Raw genomic sequence first — 12,227 nt, 5'->3', positions numbered from 1 at the left:
AACACAAAACGTTCTCACAATGTTGCTGCAATGTCTTGGTAATGTTGTAACGTTGGGCAAATATTCTAGTGACATTGTAAGAACATTTAGCTTGAAATGGATAAGGATATCGGCACACCTACTGTGATACTCTTAATAATTACATGTCCGTAGCCATAAAACCCCTCATAATGAGTGGTGGTCTAGGAGCAGTCTTCCCTGGTACCCAGCCTAACCTCATCCATTATGAGCTCGAAGACCAAGACTAATCTCAGGTCAGCTCATGCAGCTCATGTCCTACTGTATTTCAGTATTTCATGAATATGGGCTCTGGGCTCCATTCTCTCTAGTGACAGGATAGGAAGACATGCTACCTGGTAACTTGTGTGTGTGTTTTCTGTGCTGAACCCCGGAGTGATATAAAACGATTTTGCACCGGGGGAGTTGTCGGCACCATCAATCGAATCTGCAGTTATTTTCACATTTACATAACATGACAAAAGGTAGTCTCAGCATCCCTTGCGATTTTCCATCTGGTATAATGTCTTTCTGTCTCACCGAATTATACCAGGGCACATTCTACGGAGTCTGTAGAGAACAGTTACTTTGTACCTGCGCTCAAGTGGAATAATGTGATAGAATATGAATGAGCCAGGAGCTCCATGAAAAAGATTTTCTCAGCCTGTTGAAATGCGTGTCTAGGGGCAGGCCACTGTCATTTGTTACCTGGGCAGTGCGGAGCGTCCATTGCTCCGTGGTGAGCCGAAGCTGGCTGACGGGCCTCTCTCAATGAGCCATGGTAACCGGCGCGGCCTCCAGACGCGCCGCTCATGCAGATGTCCGTCCGCAAAAGAGATCGGCTCCGAGAGCCGGCCGCACTAAGCCCGGCTGACGTGAGGTCGCCGTGGCGGGCTTATCGAGCGGCCGTGCCTTCACTCGCCGTTTTGCCGTGACTGGAACTGCGGATGGGGCCGTCCTCTCTGTGTGAAGGACGGGTCAGGTTCTGAATAATAACCCTGATGCTCAGTGGCTCGCGGACCTCTGGGATTGTGCTTCTGCAGGTTGGGCTTTGAGTCTGAATCACCAGGATGACTCGCGCGTGCGTAGTGGGCGTGGCACATCTCTGACGGTCCAGTGCGTTTGGCGGCTTCTGATTGACAGGCGAGTCGAGAGGGCCTGACTAAACTGGCTGAGTCACCCACTACCCCGTGCCCCCGCAACAACCCCACCCCCATCGCCTCGGGATACCGTCTCAGAGTCACATGACCTCACAGCCTGAGATTTTAGAAGCATGCTGGGTGAAGCCTTCAATTGGTTCTGCTGTTGCCTGATACGATTGCAGTTCAGTGGACATTTGCCCTGCCTCTTCAACTAGCATATTGTGTGCTGACTGAAGTGCCTCAGGGAAGCACGTCAGTTGTTTTGTACAGAGTCTTGTGAAGTGTGCTGTTGTGTTGCTTTTGTGCATGCGAGCATTTGCGTGTGTATGCATTTGCGTGCATGTGTGCACTTGTGTGTGATGTAGTGTGCGTATGCGTGTACCTCTTTTGTAAGTGAACGATCCTGACTGTCTTCCATTCGGCAGTGAGGTGCCGTATTTTTATAAAACTGCTGGGTGGCACCACTCTGTGAGTGAGTCTCATGGCCTGGGATCGTATCCCCACCGTGCCAGTGCTGACTTTGCCCAGTGGTTTCATAGGGCGACGTGCAATTGATGAGAAGTTATACACAAGGTCATAGCCATTCTGTTGATTTATCCAGTGGGAAAGAGCTATAAATCAAATTATGTTCTTGTGACCCTGAAGGCTGACCCTGGCCAGATCTCTCAGATCATCTGTCTCTCGTGTTCCTGAAAGGAGTGATTTTAAACATAGAAGAGCCTTTTTTCAGTCTGATAAATATGGAGCATGAATGGTAATGAGGAGATAGCAGATGTTCAGTTTAGATGCAGTGCGGTTGGATAATGAGGAGAGGATTTTAGGGCACAGTGTAATATATGCAGGGTAATGCACATTTGCTGCATGTAAAATGGTTTATTGGTTTTAACAATGTCAATGATTAGTAGCAGTGTTTTTGATAAGTGTTTTTGATAGTAGCAGTGTTTTTGATAACATTTCTGCTCTTGAAACCTCGTAATGCCAAAGAATGATTTTTAAATCTACAAATCAGAATATGACTCACAGAGGGCCCTGTGGGAGCTTTCCTGTACTGCACATCTGCACTCCAGCTTCCTCTGCTCTTACGTACCATCCAGGCCCTTTCCACACCCTGCTGACAGGGGGACCCACACACAGGAGTGACTGAGGCAGGGACTGCTGGGGTCCGTGTGGACTTTTAAACCGCGGTTTGACAGAGCGGACTGTACTGCTCCTCCTGAAGCACGCCTCCAGATTAGATTGCAGTCTCTGTGAAATGGCCTAGAGAATTCTTTCTTGAGTGTGTGGCATTTCACCGCACAGAAAAAAAACAGTCCTCTGGTTCCCATCTAAGAGTATTTTCATTTGTTTTGGAAAAAAAGTAAACAGACGGGTTAGGTTTAATCCCTAGCCTTACGCTAACAAGCAATAAAGTGGGCAGCGGTTTGGTAGCACTTTTTACCTGCGGGAGGAGCAATGTTAAATTTTCTCTTGCATGTTGCCAAAATGTAGGAAATTAGGCTGCTGAAATCCCTGACGGTGCTGTGTTTGAAGTACTGAATAAAATGAGGAACTGAATGCAGACTGCTGTTGCGATTCATGTTTCACAGGGAGGAATGCTGAGAACATGGGTAATTAGGACTCCCTGAAGCAGGAAGCAAATAAATAAAGAAATAATAAAAAATAATTAGGGCTGCACATCCATTAAGCTGCATACTGGAATGATGAAGTGGAGGCAATTTAATCATATAACTCATGCCCCAGCTTTTGTCTGTGGAACAGCTGAACTGGCTTGAGTCAAGATTATTCCAATTGTAATTAGTCAGGGATATGTTACCAATCTGGTGGCACAGGCAAAAAAAAACACAGAACTGCATGTACTGTATCAGTATATCAGAGACTGAAACAAAACATGGCTGGCCTTTTCCCAGCTTGTATCACAATAGACTTGTCTCCTATCGTTTCCATGGCAACGCCAAGCTTCTGAAGTATTACCAATGGCAACAGACGAAATAGGACGCTTCTTGTGTGCAAGAGCCAAAAAAAGCACAGTGCAATTGCTGGACTCTGAATGCCTGTCGCTGCACAAATACTTTATTTATCTTTTTTTATGCACAATACCCTGTAATGAAATTGAACATCTTAAATCATATGCGCTTTAAATTAGGGTGACATTACTCTATTATAGATGTTATAGTACAATGGAATGAGTTCTCATGGCAACCGTTGCCCTACTTTCGTCTGTGGTAATAAACGGCTCGTCGGGCGAATGTGCGAGGACCAATCGGAGCACATGCTCCTTTGAACCTCAGCGCTCATGGGAAATTAAGTCCAGCTGCATTTAACACCACTGGTGTGGGAGCAATAGGATGAGTAGTTCCTGATTATAGGTGGAAAATCCAGGTTCAGAAAGTAAAAATCCTCCCCGTATTTTGTTCCAGACACTTATACTTTCTAGTTCATTACATTACATTACATTACATTAATGCCGTTTTTGCAGATGCTCTTATCCAGAGTGACGTACAGTTGATTAGACTACGCAGAAGACAATCCTCCCCTGGGGCAATGCAGTGTTAAGGGTCTTGATCAAGGGCCCAACGGCTGTGCGGATCTTATTGTGGCTACACCTGGGATCGAACCACCGACCTTGCAGGTCCCAGTCATCTACCTTAACCACTACGCTACAGGCCGCCCCACAATTTTACAATTCTAATTAGTGAAGCTAGTTCGTGAAATCACTTTCCACTGTTGTTCCGGATACACGGCGGGTGGTAACTCTTTATTCCAGAGCAGCGATGCTAAACCCGGCACAATAGTCCCTACGGATCTATCTGTACTGGCTGTGACACACATCGCTAATCCAGGCCATTCCACTGGCAAGGCCAAACGTGTATCCATGCAACGGTCCAATTAGCAAATTAGCACGGCCACAGAAACGGGTGCGTGTAACACAGCTCGAGAGCGCTTGCTTTCCGTTTTCCGCTTCCTGCGTGGCGTCTGTCACAGCGGGCCAAGAGTTATGGCTGTGCGATCGTTAAATGATTCAGTACATGTGCTCCCTCGGTAACTGGTCCTTGTACCTGGACGTTTAACTGACATTTATATTTGTGTGCCGTGCTGAATATTTAGCATGCCTCAGGAGAGTTCTTGGGTTAGCTTATTCGGTGTCTGAGCTTTTAATTGGCTGAATTCTTCGCCCTCTTCTCTTTATTATTTCCGCGTGGCGAACAAAGAGACTTCTGAAGTACCAAATGCTCAGAGGACATTAAAGATGCATGGCGCTGAGACCAGAGATTGGACTTTATTTTGAGGTTTCATTTACTTTCCCTCGTTAGGAAACGATTAGATCTTGCGTGACCAAAGTAACACAGCCTGTAGAAAGTATTGGTGTAGAAGGACTTTGCAAGGAGTCTGTAGTGGCATGCCAAGCCTGTGTCCTCTCCTACTGTAGCTTCATACAGTAAAATCTTAAGCTTGTCTATCGATTGATAATGAGGACAGGCTATTTAGTCCATCTAGGTTCATAATTCAATACTGTATTCTAGTTAAATAATTGTATTTTATCTGCTGCACAATTAATGGGCCTGAGTGAACTGAGCTTTGAGCACAGTATATCTCCAGGAGTGTCTTCTTAGACCAACATCAATTGCTATTAGTGAAGGCTGTTTTGGTTAGTTACATGCATTAGTGATGTTTCATATTATACTGGTCTGGGAATCTTGTTAGCTTGGTTTGGTCTGGTGCCACTTCTCATCTAATTGAAATGAATGCATTCATGTTCTCTCACACTGCAAGGGCAGCAGCTGAATGAATGTATTGTTATGTTCCACAGGTACCAGATTGTGGTGGAGATAATCCAAGCAACCACCATCAGCAGCCTTCCTCAGCTGAAGAAACACAAAGGTAGGTCCAGTCCAGTCCGGTCCAGCCCGGCCTGGTTCTACACTGCAAAAGCCAGTCTCAAGTATTTTAGTCTTATCTGAGTTTAAACTCTGATTTCTATTCCTTTTTTGCTAAATTGCCAAAAATATTGCCAATGTGGTGAGGTGGTTGACTCCCCTCATTGCCAAAGGGGTAAGAAGATTTCACTTGTCATGCAAACAGTAACTTAAAACAAGCAAATATTTTTTTACTTGAGGGAAAGGAAATTATATTTTCTCCTTACAAGACCAAAACATTAAGGCAGTGTACCTGTCCCACCTCCTTTAGCATTAGTCACATTCCTGCTACGTTAGCACACTCCCCAGGCTCTCTGGACCCCAATCACAGAGCTGTTCCAGAGCAGCAGGGGCTGGAGACTCACCACGGGGAGAGAGGAGTGAAAACCGAGCTGCTCGCTGGCCTGTCAGGAAGGGATGGTGCTCTCAGTCAGTGGGTGTCTGGCTCCCTCTGTCTGTCCCAGACCTGATCAGTCATGGGGTTATGGGCTCTGCCTGTGAACACAGAGCCCTCTGGCTGGCTGGCTGCTGCTGCACGCCCACCACACCGGTGAATCCCCCTGGAGCTCTAGGCTGGAGTCCTAATGTGTGCTTATCGTTTTTAATATTCATACCACGGCCCTGCGCTGTGGTCCGGGTAGCGTGACTGACAGGGGCTTAAACTCCTTTGCTGTAACTGTCATTCTGTGGCACGCAGTTCAGTTGGCGATCCTTCTGGAGAGTCCGTGCCTGCGTCCTGGAATGAGAGTGCTTCGTATCTTTTGTCTACTCGTTTTTTTTCTGTCTGGGGTCCAGTGAATACAACACATGCCATTATTAATGGTAGGTGATGTGTTTTTGTGGAGTTTAGTCTAAAACCGAAAAAAGGACCATTGAAAGCTTAGCTGGCCGGCAATGTGTGTTCGCAAAATGGCTGACCAACACTCCCTTCTGAAGTGTAACTCCACCTCTGTCTCAGGGTCTAAAATATAAAAATACCAGTTTTAATTAAAAGGTAAATATACTAGGTGCAGTCCATATTGTGGGGTTATACTAGATTGAAACACTGTTCCTTTTCGGAGGAGGCTCTCTGTGACATCATCACTCAGACGACATAGACTGCAGCCCTGAGTCATCAGAGCCTTCTATCATTTCATTAGTCATCTACTGCGTAGCCGAGTCTAATAACCCCTTACCGGAGTGAGGCGGTGAGGAAAGTCCATCACGTTACAGCGATGGCTTTTAAATTCTAATGCTGATGTAACCATCACTGCTGGTAACTGGAAGCATAGAGTTAGAGAGCACTGAAAAGAAGAGAAAACATTCCAAAAATCATGCTATTCAATCATTTAAAAATAAATAAAAAAAAGATTATAAGAAATAAATGTTTAAATTTGAAATATTATGAGAATGGGCCACATATTCTTCACAACTGGAGTCTGCAGCCCTGGTCATGGAGAACAGCAGGGCCTATTGGGCTTTATTGTTACTGAGCACTTAATTGATCTATTACAGAGTTGATTAGACCATTAAATCACCTTTATTGAGTCTGATTGTCCTTGGTTCTCCATTCTAAAAGTGAAAAACAAAAAGCAGCAGACCCTGCGGCTCTTCGGGGCCACAGTTGCAGAGCCCTGCTGTTACGCTGCTGGTGTTTTATGTGATCCACATATACGAGCTCAGATCTGTATCCATCCTCAGACAACACATGGTAAAATCCCCCCCCCCCCATCGGTGAGTCCGGTGGATTGAAGCATTCGCCAATAAAAGCTTCACTCTTTCTCTCCCTCCAGGTTATCTTTGCTAGCAGGGTTTCACACACTCCAGCTAGTCTGAGAGGAGAGAAACTTTCTTTCTTTTCTTTTTTCATTCTTTCACTCCGTTTGTGACGGCTGCAGCTCCCTCAGAAGAGGGACGTGACAGATGGCTGTTTGAGGTGTTGGCGTCAGGGGAGGGGGGGTTTAGCCCCGCTCCCCCCAGCCAGAGCGCGAGCTGCATTCATCCGTTTTCCTCCGCCCCGCGTCTGATAATAAGGGATCAAAAACAAGTCTATAAATCCTCACAACGGGCTGTCAAAGCGGCCCGTTCCATTAAGGAGAAAAGTTGATGTGGCAGCTGCCTCGCCCGCCTGCGTGCCCGGCTCTCGCTGGCCTTATGTTCTCACAGACGGAACACGGGGCGGCGTGTCGGCCAAACCGTAAAAACCAAAACCTCTGAGAGACACGGGGGTCCGTTTCTGTTTGCAATAAGTTACCCTGTAAAATTGAGGCTGTGAAGGTGAGAAAATGGTAAATAATGAAATGTATAAATAGTATTGCTATTCATGCTGCTTACTTGCCACAGGTAGTTGTATGAATGAGGGTTTTCATTTTCGTTTTCTATAAAAGCTCTTTGTTCACAAGCAGGTTTTATATTTGGAGCTATCTTAATTGAATGTTAATTGGCCTCAGTGCTGCATACAGTGATTGTGTCCCCGCTGTGCTGAATGAACTCGGTGGTAAAATGGCATACCTTTGAATGAAATGCTATATAAAGTGGCATCAATATCAAAGCAGTGCGCACGGCTGTCAGACTGTAAAAGGCTCTCTTTTCTAAAGCCAAGTTCCTTGACGGGATGTCACGACATTAGAGCTTCGAAGGCCACACAGTGTCTCATGAAAATAAGGTTCGATTTTCCTTTTTATTCTTTCTCTACACAGTCAGAACAAACTCTTGCAGGTTGAAAACGAGTAAATAAACTTTACCATGATTATTGAAGCATGTTCTAAATTATTGAAGCATCTTGTTCTTTTTTGTGTGTTCATTCAGAGGATGATGATGATGATTTAGCCATGATTTCAATGGTTTGTGGTCAGAGGGTTAACGAAGCTGACCGCATCGAGAATTGCTTTCCTCAACAGCCACCAGAGTGCATTGGAACCCTGTTTGATCTCTCCTTTGCAGTCAGTATACGTATAGGCTTAGGCTTGGTTTGAAGCCAGCAAAGAATCTGTCTATATTATATATTTTTTAAATTAGGATGTTCATTTGTTTATGCATGTTGAACCGATGTGTCTGTGTGTGTGTTTGTGTGTGGTAACTCTAACCCTCCACGCTCTCCGTGCCCCCTCAGAGGGCAAAGGGAAGGAGAGCGCGGCCATGAAGGCAGACCTGCTCCGCGCGCGCAACATGAAGCGCTACATCAACCAGCTGAGCGTGGCCAAGAAGCAGTGCGAGAAGAGGATCCGGCTCCTGGGGGGCCCCAACTATGAGCAGCAGGAGGACGGGGCCCCTGAGGACGGAGAGGAGCCGCAGAGCCAGAGGGTGAGGGTCCTGGATTTGTTTTGGATTCAAAAAATGTTCTGTGCTCTATTGATCTTGCCTGGTGCATCTGAGCCTGCAAGGAGGAGCCGATGGGCGGGGTTTATACTTTTGGGATCAATTAATTTGTGCCAATACACCAGGCAAGCTTAGTCAAATGCAGAAAAGTATTTGAATCCAAAACAAATACTCTGAACTCTGATTAGACATCCTGTGATCACAGAGCTGAAGAGTATTTGGATACAGGGAGCTTCAGAGACCTCAATTATACATTTTTCTTTATTTAGCAGTTTTATTTCATATCCATGTTGTAGAAGCATTTTATAGCTGCAAATATATCAGAAATAACTCAGTTCTCACTTAATCTCTGTAGGTAGGTCTTTTCACACAATTAAAAGCCAATAAAACTTAGATTTTTGGGGACGTTTAGCACAGGAGCCTTCGGCGTGTGGAAGCTGCTGCCTCCTCAGGCCTGCTCAACAGGAGAGGAAGCTGTGCGGTCTGAGGGCCCACAGCCTCCCCCACCCCCTCCCAGACACGTTATTACATTTACAAGCTATTACTCTAATTGCCCTGCTCCAGCCTCGTTTACCGTAAGCGGACGGCGCACACTGGCCATATTAAGTTGGCCCATTGACCCACTTTTATTAAATCTGGGGAAGCGTGTGCGGGGGACTCGGGTTTGAGGGCTTCGCGTTTTATCGATGGATAGATTCCCCACGGCGTCGGTGACATTTTCAGGGCTCTGCCCCCCCCCCCCACTGTGGACATGTGATGAGTCAGCTCCCTATCGTGCTCAGAGCCGTGTCGTCCGATAGTCCCCCCGCACAAAATCACACCAATGAACCAGCCCTAATGATGTAATGGCCTTTTACCAGCCTCGAGGAATACTTCTCGGGTAAGGGCAGATGTCTGCCGTCAAGTGTTCGTGCTGTATGCTACCATTCTAAAGTTTATGTTTTATATACTTTTATTCACCAAGGCAGCATAAAACAATGTGCCGAAAAAGTTGTGTGATTCCAAACGGTAATGTATCTGTGTATTTCTGATGCCTCCATGGTCATTTTAAGCATAAACAATGTAAGAAAATTATACTCATCAAGTCTGGTGGCATGGCTATCAGTTCCCAGATGTGTATTTCATACAATACATGCCTTTTATGAAGCGGTTGCCAAATCGGATGTTATTTTACTGCTCATCTGAGAGTGCGGTTTAATTTGAACACGACGACAAAAATTTGGGTGGTGAAAGCTCACCTCTTTCCATCGCCTGTCTTCTGGCCTCTGCAGATCATCCAGTTTGAGGAGATCATGTCAAATTCCACCTTCCGGGAACATTTCCGTGTCTATATGGAGCGGGTGGACAAGAGGGCCCTGATCAGCTTCTGGGAGCTAGCAGACTTGTTGAAGAGTGCTAACAAGGTAGGGACACTAGCAGGACCTCTGCAGGCCGCCCCTGGTGGCCCACTGTGTGCCTGATCAATAAAAGGACCTCACAGGACCTCAAACAGGAAGCTCTGTTTTTGTTTTACGGCACTAGTACTCTTGAAAAATCTGAAAAAGTTGAAAATCGAACATGGATGAATTTGCTTGATGTTTTTTTCCCCCCAGAGGGTAGCTGGTCTTTTGATTATCTGGCAGAGCACCATACTGTGGTTATTTTCCAGCAGTTATTTTACAGGATTCTGAAATACAGCTTTCATGGACATTGATATCTTCATAAGGAGTCAAAGAGCTTTCAATCAGAAGGGTGCTCCAGGTTGTCAGACATTCATAAGTATGCATAAAGTGTTTTGGTTTGTGGAGTTTTGTGCATGGTTTCAGATGGTGCAACCCTACTGCATACTGGTAATACTGATGTTGTGCAAGGAAATGAGCTGCAATTACTTTAGTAATTATCCTGCTTTAATTGTATACCAGCTTTTAGGGACAAGAAGAAGGCTAAATGAAAATCGTTTTGAGTTATCTGTCTTTGTCTTATGTTGTTCTTGAAAGAGAAACACGGTCACACATTCTCTGGTGTAGGTTGATGAATATACTGACACGAGGACCATATTTTCAGTTAACGCAGCATTTTGCAAGGTGTAGCATGTGAGCTTTGGGAGGTGACTTTTCCTCCGCAGAACGAGGTGCCCCAGCTGGTGGGGGAGATCTACCAGAAGTTCTTTGTGGAGAGCCGGGAGATCCCGGTGGAGAAGGCCCTGTACAAGGAGATCCAGCAGACCCTGGTAGGCAACAAGGGCACGGACGTCTTCCACAAGATCCAGGCGGACGTGTACGAGACCATGAAGGAGCGCTACTACCCGTCCTTCCTGGTGAGCGACGTGTACGAGCTGCTGGTGAAGCGGGAGGAGCGCCGGCAGTCCAGCGGGGAGGACAAGGACGAGGCGGTGAGCCCGGCTCGGAGCCGACCCGCAATGCACTGGGCCGTTTTGATCTGGCAGCTAATCAATCCTTTGTAAATAATTGAGTAATGGAAAGCTTGGAAAGTTTGCGGAATGGCTTGCCAGGCCCGCAAAGGCTAGATGTAGTGCTGGATACTCTCTAGTGTGTAGGTGAATGGAGAGCCTTGATGTACTATATGGCCTGTTTTATTCAGCATTCTCATGTTGCTAACATAGTGCCCTAATTTAAAGAAGTACTGTGCAGAGCACTACATAAGACATTCAAAGGCAATTTTTATACAAAATGCAGAATTTGCTGAAATGTAGTGTGGGGAAAAAGTAGAATAGTGGAACTTATAAACCGGGAACTGATCACACAGGAAAGTAGAAGTGAAACATTGCATACCCATTGATAGAAATTTCAGTTCTATGATATTTTTAAAGTATACTGCCCTTCGACAGTCATTGGGTTTTACCTCAGCAGTGCTATGAGCTGATCTCATTCACTCCTCCGCTCTCTGAACGGCAGGTCATTGAGGGGAGAGAGGAGGTTCTGGATGAGGGAAGCACGGGCATCAATGAGCAGGCTAGCTACGCTGCTAACAAGCTGCACCAGCTATACGACAAACTGGAGTACAAGCGCCACGCCCTGGGCTCCATACAGAACGCTCCCAAACCGGACAAAAAGGTACATCCTGCATACCCCCCTGTTAGCACAGAGAACACATCCCCCGACACTGTACACCAATGAATCTCCAACGCAGTACAGAACTCTGTGTAAGATTTGTTCCCAAGCTTGTTTTTTTTTGTCCTTTAGTTTATAGCTGCTCTTCATATTCAATGCAGGAAGTCTAGTGTCCTAAAATTCTACTAACATTATTGATATTCGCCCTAAGGTAAAGCACTTTTTTCATACTATTACTCGATGTACAGACAGAGTCAATAAGCAGTAGTCAAATTTCATACACAGATCATTGGCCTATTTTACCTTTCCCGCTTTCCGTTTTCTGAAAAACCCCATCGCTGCTGTTTAAAAGAAGGCCTCGTTTAAAAAACCGCATGTTGCATTCTCAGATTGTGTTCCAGCTGAAGGAGGAGATCGCGGCGATGGAGAAGGAGCACAGCGACCTGCAGGAGCACATCTCGCGCACGGACTGGTGGTGTGAGAACCTGGGCGTCTGGAGGGCCGCCATCAGTGGTACCGAGGTGGGTCTCTGCGCTCAGAGAAACTCATCGCTCATCATCACTGGTCACATGCAAGGAACCTGTGTAGCATTGCGCTACACTAGGGGACTGTATCACAATGCAGGATTACTGGGTTAGCTGGATAACTTCACTGAGTAATACCCAGGACCCTCCCAAATCCGGAACATGGACTGAAGTAAAACGAGCTGTTCTGGGTTTTACTCTGTGAAGTTATCCAGCAAAGTAATCCTGCTTTGATACAGGTGAGATGAGATCTTTTGCTGTGAATGAAGTGCACATTGTTCAGTTCGGAGTGAAAACCTACAG

At 46.0% G+C, this 12,227-nt stretch overlaps 1 protein-coding gene across 2 annotated transcripts in view; it reads left to right on the top strand.

The window, feature by feature from the left end:
* The window catches only part of snx25 (sorting nexin 25), a 38,786-nt gene that overhangs the window by 15,977 nt on the left and 10,582 nt on the right, over positions 1-12,227 (top strand). For both annotated transcript variants that reach the window (XM_061251149.1, XM_061251150.1), the window contains exons 6-11: positions 4,948-5,018; positions 8,145-8,335; positions 9,622-9,753; positions 10,455-10,721; positions 11,245-11,403; positions 11,790-11,921. In XM_061251149.1, the coding sequence (XP_061107133.1) occupies positions 4,948-5,018; positions 8,145-8,335; positions 9,622-9,753; positions 10,455-10,721; positions 11,245-11,403; positions 11,790-11,921 (952 nt within the window). The remainder of the gene's footprint in view (positions 1-4,947; positions 5,019-8,144; positions 8,336-9,621; positions 9,754-10,454; positions 10,722-11,244; positions 11,404-11,789; positions 11,922-12,227) is intronic.

Source organism: Conger conger, chromosome 8 (genome assembly GCF_963514075.1).
Source record: "Conger conger chromosome 8, fConCon1.1, whole genome shotgun sequence".
NCBI lineage: Eukaryota > Metazoa > Chordata > Actinopteri > Anguilliformes > Congridae > Conger > Conger conger.
Note: the sequence above shows the minus strand (reverse complement) of the source record. Positions and strands in the feature narration are given on the sequence as shown.